The following is a 12,470-nucleotide window of genomic DNA, read 5'->3' on the forward strand; positions in this document are numbered from 1 at the left end:
AAAGAACTTCCGTTAGATTCAGCAGGTTGTCAACAGCCTAATCAAACCACTTCAGAGTGACAAAGTCCTAAGCTGCTTTAAGTGTGCATGAGGACTACAGGCTAATGAGTGTTGCTACCTTGCAGGCCATTGAGGATAGAAGTAATTTCTATAGACTTGACTGGAGACTGCTGAGTCCCTTTGTCCTCACCCTCGTCCATCTTGGAAAAGACATCCTGACTCAGGCCACATTTGGAGCGTGCGAGGCGGTTGGCGTGGGGCGAGGGGCCGAGGACTTCTCTCTCATTGAGCCTCTCCAGCCTGTTGCGCTCCCTCTCGGCTTTGTTCTGTCAGGATGGAAAGACGGTCAGCGGGTTCTGTCCACGACATCAAAACCGTTTGAAAAGCATTAGTTGAAAAGTGATCGCACTCCGGTCTCGTACCTTTATCTTTTTACGGTGCTTTATTTTTGGTACGTTCTTATTGGCCGGGCGCACGATCTTGTCTGCTTTGATCCATTCATCATATCTAAAAAAACAAGTGCAAAGACAAGAGACAATTTCATCATTCAGATCTTCGAGAGGAGCGAAGAACTATCCTCTCACACCACCCACCACACACAGACACCTCTAATGTCGGACCCCAACATGTTGCTGTGACACAATAAGCCTCAACAGCAAAGGAAGAAATCCCATGGTGTTATGTGGAAAAAGACAAACCTTTACGATGAAGAAAGAAACAATATTAACACCGACCACCACACAAAATCATATTCAACAGTCCCAACAGTACCAAGGTTGCTACTTGGGTTGTATGAGGAAAATGAAAAGTTTCACGACATCCCACACAACAGACACAATGCAGAGAACATCCCGCTGTCTCTAATAGAGTGCTAGAGGACCACACAACAACATTGAGACAATGAAATGCTAGTTGCACTAGTTAACCTCTGTGTCATGGTACCCTAACACTCTACATAACACTGCGTTAACCCTGACCCGCTGGGAAGGGGGGGGGGGGGAAGAGGGTTGAGAGGTAGAGGTGAGTGTAGCAGCACTTTGTTTGGCCTTTCAGAGATCCAAAGGGTAGCTCACGTTTAAAGTCACATCATCTTGTAGGATCTCTTGAAAAAAAAAAAACCACTGGTTGGCTACGCCCAGAGTCAAATTGGTATCAAATTCAGCCTGTCTGTAGATTTAGTTGAGAGACAGACAGCTGGGGGGGACAGACAGACAGACAGGGGATTCCGTCGAAACTGAGTAAGGGAAGCAGAGGAGTGATCCACATCGACCCAACCCTCAATTCTGTTTCTGCCACTAGATGGCCCGGCGTTCTCCATAATCAGAGTACTGAGCATGGCACTGGATTAAGTGAAGCAGAATTGTGAGGCAGGGATGTATCTGTTATTACTGAGGGGATACCCATGTAGCGGTGATCCCTGCCGCTGAATCGAAAGTTAAGAGATGTATTTTTTTTAACGTTTTTGTTTGTTTTAGGGTGAATATAGACGTTAGGTGATTCCTCCCCAGGTCCTGTCTTACCTGACGTTCCAGCCACAGTAGTGCACCAGGTAGAGCACCTCTCCCCCCTCCACGTCTGCCTCTTTCACAGTGGCCTCGTACGTCTTCAGATTGCGGGCTCGCCCATACCTCACCTGCACCTTCATCCCCGGGGGGTAACACTCAAACTCCTCCCCTTCCTCCCCCTCCTGACTGCTGTCATCCCTGCAAGAAAAACAGTTCAGCACTTCCTGGCCCTAGGCTGCCCCAATGAGCACCACAGAACCCCGCCCGCAGCCACCCGCCCAACTCTGCTACCTGCAGCTAGGAAGCCTGTCATCTTATCTATTTGCTCCACCCTTGCCATTACAACACTAGCAACTCTCCTATACAGAAACATAAACTTCCCATTTCTGTCCTTCCTTTACTCTAGTCCAGTGTAACCTACAACAAACTGCAGTATAAACAACTGTTCATTTACAGTATGCCAGTCAAAGAACAGCACATGGGAGTGTACAGAGAATAAAACAGAATTCTTTTATGGCTAAAATCAATCATCTTGCATGGGAAATAACACTAGTGTAGGGCTATCTAACCCTATGTCCACACACGGCAACATACTTGGGATTCACACACGCACACACGCACGCACGCACACGCACACACAGAAGAAACAAAGCAGCCACAAGGAGGAGCTAGTGGGAGACAGTCAGGAGATGTCGAAGCTGGAGGGTACAGGCGGTGCAGGAATGCCAGTAAGTGGTTTTAGGCACGAGGGCCACAGGGGCCACAGGGGCAGGTTAGCACAGCAAAGCACAACTTGGCAGGCAGCACAGCAACTTAAAGCGAGACTACAGCGCTGACAGGAAGCACGACCACCAGATCCAATCTGTTCTTCTGCCGCAGCAACAACACAATCCCTCTGATGCCTCCTGCCGGCGCCACGCGATCAAAGGCGGCGCACCGCTCTGTGCGGTGTGTTTCGAGTGCGACAGACAAGAGAAGCCGTTACTGACCGGAGACACGCTAGACTTCCAAATGCCACACTAGATTAGAAACATATCCACTCCACGGACCTATTCCCCCCCCCCCCATCGGTGATCAGCGTGCTCATGGAACACAAACAAGCACAGGTACCGAAGTGTCGAACACTGCGATAAAACAGGTTAAAAGCTGCACGGTTAGTCGGGCCACCGAAAATAAAAAGCAAATACTTTGGCAATCTTCTTGAAAAAGGACATGACCGATTGATTTTCAAACAATTGTTGGCTCCAGCTTGTAAAAACGTAATCATTTATAGTTTTTTCCATTTTGTTAAATTATTGTTCATTGCATATTTTGAGGGGGGCCTTGTTGATTTATGATGCAAGCTCGTGGTTGGCATTTGTCACTGTTTTCAGATATTTCAAAAAGACAATGAATCAAAAAGACGGCCAGCAGAAGAATACATAATCAAAATAATCATTAGTTGCAGCACGAAACAAATTATATTATCTAAAAGCGTCATTTGCTTTAGATTTGTTGCAGAGTTCCACTCCAGTCAATGTGCATGGTATTATGCACTCTAAAATCAGCAAAGAACGCCAGGAGCACCCGTTACAATAGAGCAGTTGATTGGGCTTTATTGGCGGTAAAAAAAAGGTAAATAGTAAAAAGGCAGTTAATTAACAACCACTGTAGCGCAGGAGTTTGCTTCTATGAAATCACCTTCTCTTTCCCCCCAAAATGTCCCATTTAGGCTCAATGTGAATCAGCAACGCCATTACTACACAGTTGCTGCTGCTGAAATGAAAAAATGATCTACGCACTTCAGATCCAAAATGTAGGGTCAGATATCATCAGAAAAGATGAGATCTCCCTGCAGGTAGTCTGCTGTGTAAATCTACAAACACTCACACTACCACATAATCTGCAAGGATCACTCATCTAGACAAAGCTAAAGGATCTGAGAACATCTGGAGTGACGGAAAATCCACATGTGATGGTAATCAGCACGGTCGCAGTGTCTCGAGCCCGAGGCTGATTGGAACTACAGAGAGGGAGCTCCTCAGAGCAACAGTGTATGATAAGAAGATATGCAATCCCTTGGGACAACCAGACACAAGAACCTGTCGTTTGGCAGGTCTAACCCAGTCCACAGTGGCCCACAGCCTCAACACAAGTGTCAAGGGTGGGTGGTGGGAGGTGAAAAAGGCAGCATGACCCAGATGCTCTGCACAGGAAACACTAGCCAAGAACAAACTATCCAACTTTCCAGAACTAGTTTTCATTTTTCAACGCTGAAGTGACTTCATCCTCATCATGCCTCTGAAAGCACAGTGTGGTGTCTAGTGTGCTAATGCATCAGTGACAACACTCACACACATGGAACATTTAATAAAGCTGAACATCAAAAAGCCAAAAAAATGACAGGAAGGACAGAGAGAGAGAGAGAGAGAGAGACAGACAGACAGAGGGAGAAAGAGAGAGACAGAGGGAGGGAAGGGGAGAATTCAAGAGCCATGTTGTGTGCACCGAGAGGCTGGCTGCTGTGAAACAATCCCAGCGAGAGAGCGAGAGAGAGAGAGCACAGCATGACATGCCAGGTGAAACGTAGCAGTCCGGCTTTGGTGCTCTAAGATGTCTCTGCCGACTGACGCCGACTAAGCCTCGAGAAATAATAATAGCACAGAGGGCAGAGTGGGTAAGAGCTCAGTTAGAGAGACAGAGAGAAGGAGTGAGGAGAGCTTTGTTCTCTCTGGTTAGCAGGTAGAGGTGGATTGTAGCTATACCGGGTATTAGTGTCATTAAGGTCAGAAAGGTCACTGCTCCTTATCTGCTAATGGTCTTTTAGATTTCTACTGCCACCAAGGAGCGTGAATGCCTCAGGTCCTTTAGTCTGATGAAACGTTTGGGTCTTTAGGGTCCGATTGAATATTTGCACGGTGTCACCATGCGTGAGCCCTGCACGGGGCTCGTGTTTGTGCCATGAGGTTATCTTTACCACCCTGGTGGAGGGACCATCCTTTCAGACCACCTACCCAGAGTTGTCTTTGCTCTCCGGCTCGTCGTCGGGCTCCTCCTTCGCGCTCTCGGGTCCGAGGCGAGCCGTCGACGAGCCTTCGTCCGCGTCTCCGTTGAGGGGGCCGTCCTCCTCGCCGCCATCGCTGTCGCTCCCGCCGTCCCTTCCCTCCTCCGAGTGCGGCGGCTCGGGCTCCGCTTTGTTTCGAGCCAAATCCGGCTTCTCGTCCTGTGAAGAGAGGGATTACCTCATTATAATCAACAGGGGAGGCCTGCAGGTACTTAATCTGACACGCAGCTTGGATGGATGTGAAAAGAAAAGAGAGAATAGTTGAATCGGATAGTATTTAGGAGAATGCACCTTGCAGACTAGAGACGGTGTGCTACAAGGGTCTCCATCCACCTGGGCTTTCGGCTCCTCCGAGCTGGAGGAGGTGACGGGTGCTCTGCTTGCCTCCCCCTCAGACTTCACCTCCCCCTTGGGAGCCTGCTTCAAAGGGAGGTCCATCCTGAAGGTGATGGCGGTGGAAGTGCAGTATTCCTCAAATCCATTGAGGTATCTGCATTGATCAGACATCACACGTCAACAAATTCTTCTCTCGAATTCCTCTCAAAGATGAACACATCATAACACTTAATAATGCCACGGAAAGAAATCTTGCAAAATAAGTTTAATTTACTCTGTCGTGAAAAAAGAAAAATAATGCTGTTGAAGTAAAAGACACCCAGATGGACATTAAAAGAGAAAAATAAAGCGATCGTCAGTCTTAAATATATAGAAACAAGTGCTGCATCTGCCAAACAGAGCTAAAAGCAGCTGTGCAGGCCGTGCCTGTACGTACTTGCGGTAAGCACATTTGACATTGTAGCCGGCGGCTGAGTTGAGCACAGGGATCCCCAGGTCCTGGTAGACCAGCTTCCAAACGGCGCCGCTTTCAATCTGCTCCAACATGGAACAACAAGGGAAGACAGGTCGGAGTCAGTCAGACATCCAGCCAAACAGGCGACACTGCGAGCTGTCCAGGCGGCACTCACTTTGTCGAAGCCTCCCAGTTTGTGCACCAGCCTGTAGAGCTTGAACAGGTTCAGGTTCCTGTAGCCCAAAACAGGCCGTTTGTTGATGGGAGTTCCTGAGGAGGAGAAACGCGTCACGGTTGAGATGGTACAAAGATTCTGTTTAAGTATCATTTAGATGCTTTACTTAAAAGGAGAAATTAGCAATAATGCAAAACAATATTGTAATTGATTGTAATCAAATTTGAGAAAAGGTATAAAATACTGAAATGGTGTTTCTTTTTAGTTTCTTCAGCTATATTTAAGCTGTCCCTTGTCCTTTAAGCAGGAAGACTGCTGTCACAACTGGTACGTTAAGTATAAAGCTGCACCGTGGACCCCAAAAATGTGTTGTCAACATGAGTTGTACATGCCGGCTGGCTTCACCTCTGTCTTCCATGAACTTGTAGAGCTGCTGTAGAAAGTTCTCCCGCTCCTCTGGGAATGGCTCCACTTCCTCCTGCAGAGAGGAGACAAGACAGTTTGAGGGCCTTTTTCTTTTTATATACTCAGGAAGGTTGTGAGAATAAGAGGATGAGGACCCTCCCTTTACCTCCTCGTCTTCGCCACTTGCATCTTCTTCCTGGGCTTCCTCGTCCTCTTCATCCTCATCCTCGCTGCTTGAGCTTTCTTCCTTCACTTCTGTCTTCCAGCTGCTCGGAACGACAAACTTGTGCAGGAACTCCAAGGCTGCATCCAGTGCTGTCCAACACACAAAGCAATGTTACATGAACACACGCCCACCATTCTCTGCTGCACGCTACGTGGACAGAGATCACCACTGAGCAAACGTTTCAATCGCATTGCTCTTTAAATCTTGCAGATGAAACAAAAATGACTTCTGAAACCGGAAAGAATATCATGAATCATTAGAAACAAAACGAATAAAGAGTCAGTCTTTGACTTCAACCTCATGGCATTTATACAAGCATTCCAAATTTGAATAAAGTGATTGTGATGAATAGGTTGGTCTTTTTTCTTTATTAAATCTTTGTTCTTTCATTTTTAATCTCAGTGTGTTACTCCCTTAGATGAGATGAATGTTGAAACACAGCCACAACCGGGATGTAATTATACAAAAGTATAATAAAACAATATTCATGTAGCAAGACCTTTATTTGCAACTGTGCAGAAATACAGAAAATAAATGTACATGTTGGTATTCCCTTGTACTGAAGCAGATTAACTAGCAACAGTGTAATATATAAAAGTGTAATATATTAAAAGAAACCAGTTCATCTTCAGACAAAACACTAACTGACAATAGATTCTGGTTCACAAAAACAGCTTTGCTAAAAACAGATTTACAAAACTTTTGTCACTATAGTACAATAATAGACACATAGTACCAGTCATAAGTCTGAACACTTTCTGAATGAGAAAGCGTGTCCATTTGACTGGTGCTGTAAAAAATAATATATAGTATAGTGTAATAGGACAGTATAAAAATAGAATTTGAAAACAACACTAAAAAAATAAATAAAGCAAAAGTAAAAACCTCTCAGCCGCTTTTGCAGTGACGCAGAGGCATTCAGACGAAATGTCACAGGTGGGTTTAACTAGCATCTAACCACTTTGGCAGATGCTGCTTCTTCTTTTACGCATTTGTAATGCAGAAATGTATCACAGTTGTGAGTCAACCACCTGTGAATAATAAGGCTGCGATAATATGAAGCTGAATCAGGGGCTGTAAAAAGTCTGGTGAGGACTTCAAATAGAAATAGACCCGACACTGAAAGGAGCTCTCGGCCTTTGCATTCCGCCAGAACAAAAAAAAAAAAAAAAAAACTCTCTTGCGTCAGTCTGTCGTTACAACTCACTCTGCAAGCGCCCTGTGCCAAATGCGCTGAGGACTAGCTACGTGCTACCAACCAGCTGCTGGAGATTCACCTCCTAAAGCTGAGGTTTCAACTCACCTGCTTTGAGCCCCGCGTCGGCTTTCGGAGGAGAGTCACTGTTCATCTCGCGCACGTCCTTCCGCATCACCGTGTAACTGCAAAACACAGCAACTCTGATTAGTGTGTGTGTGTGCAGAAGCAATGCCCAGTAGCGATTTGGACTCTTAAGTCGAGCCAACCAATAATCTAAGCAGATGTTCGTTTCGCGCAAAAGCAATGTCGGACTATGCAAGCAACCCTGAGGTTTAGTTAAGTGAACCACTGTCAGGGGGAGATTCAGCGGAAACGTGTATCTCAAAATCAGAGCAGATGTGAGTGCATTCACAGCCTGCGTTCTTACAGCATCCCTACAGCAGCTGGGCAAAGTGCTGGTGATCTGGCAGGTTATAGATCAGTGGAGCTTGTAAGCAGGAAGCAGTCAGAGCCTCGGCGAATGTGCCAGAGAGACGATTCGCTGTAGCAGCTGTAGGCAGCTGAGCTGATCCAATGACTATTTGTCATAGAGGGAATAACAATTTCGGTTTGGGACCATAACCGAACCGCTAGCATGGCTAAAGGTTGAGGCCCCACATGAAAGTGCTGCTGATACTAAATAGAATCCGCAGTTTATTGTTTAGGCCAAATATGGCGTCAATCAAACTGAAAGTAGGGCTGGCCCATATTCTCACGCAATGTAGGTCACTTCATATCATATTTCTTGTGGTTTAGTAAATAAACATTGAATAACCACTAGGTAAAGAATATTTGTTGTAAACCCATGTGTGAATGAACACATGTCTTATTCATAAGACATTTGTCAAATCAGGCATTTAGAACATTTTCAAAGAGGAGTAACATAGTTTTAGAATATAGCATATCAGACATGATGAGAGAAATAGGCTACCGTTTCCATTGTTGCTATGGTAACCTGATCTGAATAAGATAAGAATAACCACTTGATGAAAACTTGTGACCTTGCTTCCCCAAAAATATTTTTCAGAGCCATTGTTTATGAAAGGCATGTTGAATGGTTATCAGTGACAACAATACCAAATCCTGTAGAGGGTGTGAACACGCTGACCCCGGCGCTGTGCAGGAAAGGACACGCGACTCATGGATGTGACCCCTTTTTGACAAAATACATCCCATACGGAGCAGCAAGTTACACCAACTCACCAATAATAGATGCAACGGGGCTGACACGAATGATAAATGTACAATAACACACCATGACAAGTGGTGTGTTGTTTAGGAAGAATGGAAAAGGGAAATGGTGCAGCACTGATACGACTGCAGCATTATTGAAAAGAGGGAACCGTCTGAATGTGGTGTTGAGGCATGGGACTTTTTTTCTAATTTCATCCTTTCGCAGGACCTCAGCAATGATTACACGTGGTCAACTCTGTAAAGAAAACAACAGCTTTGTTCTCATTGAACCAGACGGGATTCGTCCGATTAACAGTAATGAAAAGCTCTTCTCTTCTTTGCAATTCCATCAACATTGCGAAAAGGATTGGATGCAAGCAAACCCTGAAATTCTTGTTAAGGATGATATAGATTTTCCGACCTCTTACATTACTATGTGTTGCTGTATTATGGATGCACTGTGCCGATTCAGTTTTTTTAATGTAATTTGCAACAAAAAGCCATCACGTAGGAGAAATACTTCCCGAGTACCTGGCTTCCAGGTCTCCTCTAATTTATTGTCTTTTACCTTATCTTAAGCTCCACCCTCCAACTGACTTTCAGCCGATATGTAAACGATAAGGATAACGATAAGTGTCTCTCCACACTAGGTCTGCTGCAAATGTCTCTTCAGCGGCGGATTAGGGGTCGTGCCGATGAGTTAACCCGGGGAAATCCATCAGGGAACGCAGGCTCAAGGCTGCTATGTCATCGATGGAATTCCAACAGACAGAGGAGTCAAATTGGGATCCGATTCATTCATGTCCAGTGTGGGCCGCGTTTCTACCCACACGGACAGACGGGCGGCGGTTTCAGAGTGCCCCCTCCCGACAGGACTTCTTCCTCTCGTTGCAGCAGTCTGGCCGCAGGGGAGCTACACTACCTAAACTCAGCAGTCAATGCCGGCCTTGGGACAAGCGAAACGACACAGCCGGCCAAGGCACACTGCATCTTAGCTCTTGTTGGGAGGCTGTATTTCTTCTAAAGCCACACAATAAAGGTGTCATCTAAATATGCACAATGAATTGGTGAATCACGCCGGTTTAACATTAAACTGAACACCCCAGGCATTAATCAGAAAGCAATGCTAAGGCACTTAATACACATTATACAACGTTGTGCCATGCCATTGTAAATAATTACATCTAAACATAATGGCTGTATAAAAAGACAGTTTAAAAAGGTCTAAGAACCATTGCTGCAGGTCTAATTCACACACGGTTTTCATTTTGGATGACTCACAATTTCCCATCCTTGAAGGAGCGGACGAAGATGTTGTCCTTCTTCACAGTCACGTCGTCGTGGCAGTCCGGGGAGATGACCTTGGTGCACAGAAACAAGAGCTGGTCAAGGGGAGGTCAGAAGAGGTGGTTTTATGTGCGTGAGACTTGTCAGAGTGTGAGTGAATGGCTAAATTAATTCCAGGAAAAAAGGCCACGCTGACAGATTACAGAAAATGCTGTCTACGAAAGACAAACCGGCCCGTGGGACGAGGAGCGATGTGTAATGGGGGGGGGGGGCTCTTTACTGGAGTGCTGGATCACAACAATGGGAGTCGTTTCAGTGCCGGGGTCTAACCCCCAGGAGGCAGCACTACCATTACGGAGACATAGTTTCCATCAGGACTCCCTCTGCACATGCACAGCACGTGCACACACAAAAACACACCGCCCTCCCACGCTCTCCATCTCTCTGACACATGTGCTGCAGCTTTGACTTTTATTGCACCGTGCCTCCTGGGAGCTCATTGTTTGTTACAGCCATGTAGGACCCGTGGCACAAAACCTCCCCCGGTGGGCCACTGCACCCCCCCCCCCCCCGGCCATACGCTCCACGCGCTCTGCACTGCTCTGCGATGGCTGTCACAGGGAGGCAGCATTGAGCTCGGTCAACAGCGAGACAAGAACAACAAACCCTGGAGGCGGGGCCAGAATACACTTTTTTTTTTAAAGGGACAGATTCCCTCCTTCTCCTCCCCCCCCACACACACACACACCTCCCGGTTCTACTTGCAACACTTAGAAAAACAAACAGGGCCAGTCACCATTGCACTGTGTGCTGCCGCTGGCTGTCGGTGTGCTTGGGTGGAAGCAAATGAACTAGAAAGGACGGAAAACACCAAACGTGTGTTTTTTGCTGCGTTGTCGCACACGTCGGGGAGAACACCCCATAACTTGTTTTCACTTTTAAAAACAGGAGCTTTCTAAACTTCTTCAAAACTACAGAAGGCAGGCAGCTCATATTTGATGACTGGTGTTACGCAATGACATGATCCAGCTGAGGTTACATAAGCGGGCGTTGAACTGGCACAATGCTGTGAGTGTAACTGGAAGGACCGCAGCACTGGTTCCTGCTTCTTCTCAGCGATGGAGCGGAGGGCAGTGAAGGAAAAAGGAGACCCTGAGCTCACCAATGCAGGATACCACGTGGTCTTCTTTTTGTCCCCGCAGGCGACCCCCTCCACACAGACCACTTTGCCGAACAGATCCTCATTCTGCCGCTGGTCGCTCTCCTCCTCTTCGCTGGAGGATGAAGACAATTCTTCTTCTTGACTGAGGGAGATAAGGGCAGTTTATCCAACAGACGGCAACTTCGAAGAGGTAGGTGCAGTGAGCATGTGGCTGTTCATTTAAAAACATTCATCACATCTGGTTGACATTTGAATACAAAAATGTAGCGCGGCCTATTTGTCTCAATTCCGTCATGAAAACGTGGCACTGCTGTTGGAAACAGAAATATGTTCATCTTTCTGGCAGCAAGAAAGTGCTGGCATTTCATTTTAAATTAAGTTAGGAAGAAAACATTGGGTTTCTCTCAACACAGGCGGAGGATTCCTGCTGACCAATCATCTCTCCGTTTAACACCCAAAGCCTCCGACTATCCATCCACACCACGACAGAGACTTTCCTGCTGTGCCAGTTAGTAGCAGCTTCACCGATGACCTCGTAAGGGTCCGTGTGCGGACGGGCCGGCTCATTCCGACAACCCGTTGTTGTACATCGCTAGGCAACAACTCTTATGCACACGCACGCACACAGTTTGGCACGATTCAAGAGCAGTAAATCAGTCTGTTACTACCACTACGACAGCAACTAAGCTGTGACTCAGAGTCATAAACAAAGCACTTCAGCCACTCAGCGATGAACGATTCACACAACTCATGTAGGAAAAGGTTCACTTCACGTATATTGTAAGCCAGGGTTGTGTGACTTTACTTTTAAGATTTTTTTTTAAAGGAATAGTGTCACAATTTGGGAAATAGACTCTTTCGCTTTCTTTCAAGAAATCAGACATTAGAATTTCGGGACCTCTGCATGCTGAATATGAATATAGAGCTGATAGCTGGTTAGCTTAGCACAGTCAGTCGAGCTGTGTCAAACAAGTTTCCTTTCAGCACTTCAACACTAGTCTCATTACACACTAAATTGCACGCGTCTATCGTCAACCAAAAGTATGAATGAATTGTAAGAATGGCGTTGTGGAGTTTAATTGACAGAAGAAGAATCTAGTCCAATAAGAAATGTATCAGTCTTTTTCCCCCCAGCAATGTCAATCACTGCATCGTCAATCCTCGTAATTGAAGAATTAAAACACAATTAGAGCACAGCAAGACAACCAGTCCACGGTGTTAATGCACAGCTGGTACGGACCAGCGTCAATAGTACATCAATGTTTAAAGCAGTATTGACTTTTCTCTGATTGCCATGAGCACGGGGTGTAGGACAACAAAATAACGTGGCACAAGTTCCTCTTTACAACTCAAAGGAGCCACAGTTAAATTGCTCCGCCCAAAAGCCGGAACCTGCTTCTATTCCCCATCTCCCAGGAGCCGGAAAATCCAACATAAAAAACCCACTCGAACATTTTAGTCAAAGAA

General features: G+C 46.1%; 1 protein-coding gene across 7 annotated transcripts in view; it reads right to left on the reverse strand.

Annotated features, from left to right (window-relative positions):
• The window catches only part of arid4b (AT-rich interaction domain 4B), a 31,196-nt gene that overhangs the window by 4,605 nt on the left and 14,121 nt on the right, over nt 1-12,470 (reverse strand). For 5 of the 7 annotated variants that reach the window (XM_037466345.2, XM_037466347.2, XM_037466342.2 and 2 more), the window contains exons 8-19: nt 11,004-11,145; nt 9,836-9,915; nt 7,448-7,524; nt 6,085-6,233; nt 5,919-5,991; nt 5,514-5,608; nt 5,321-5,418; nt 4,840-5,038; nt 4,499-4,707; nt 1,521-1,703; nt 423-507; nt 119-326 (exon numbers count right to left, since the gene is read on the reverse strand). In XM_037466345.2, the coding sequence (XP_037322242.2) occupies nt 119-326; nt 423-507; nt 1,521-1,703; nt 4,499-4,707; nt 4,840-5,038; nt 5,321-5,418; nt 5,514-5,608; nt 5,919-5,991; nt 6,085-6,233; nt 7,448-7,524; nt 9,836-9,915; nt 11,004-11,145 (1,598 nt within the window). The remainder of the gene's footprint in view (nt 1-118; nt 327-422; nt 508-1,520; nt 1,704-4,498; nt 4,708-4,839; nt 5,039-5,320; nt 5,419-5,513; nt 5,609-5,918; nt 5,992-6,084; nt 6,234-7,447; nt 7,525-9,835; nt 9,916-11,003; nt 11,146-12,470) is intronic. The other 2 variants (XM_037466344.2, XM_037466348.2) reach the window with 2 other exon arrangements.

This window comes from Pungitius pungitius, chromosome 13 (genome assembly GCF_949316345.1).
Source record: "Pungitius pungitius chromosome 13, fPunPun2.1, whole genome shotgun sequence".
Classification (NCBI taxonomy): Eukaryota; Metazoa; Chordata; class Actinopteri; order Perciformes; family Gasterosteidae; genus Pungitius; species Pungitius pungitius.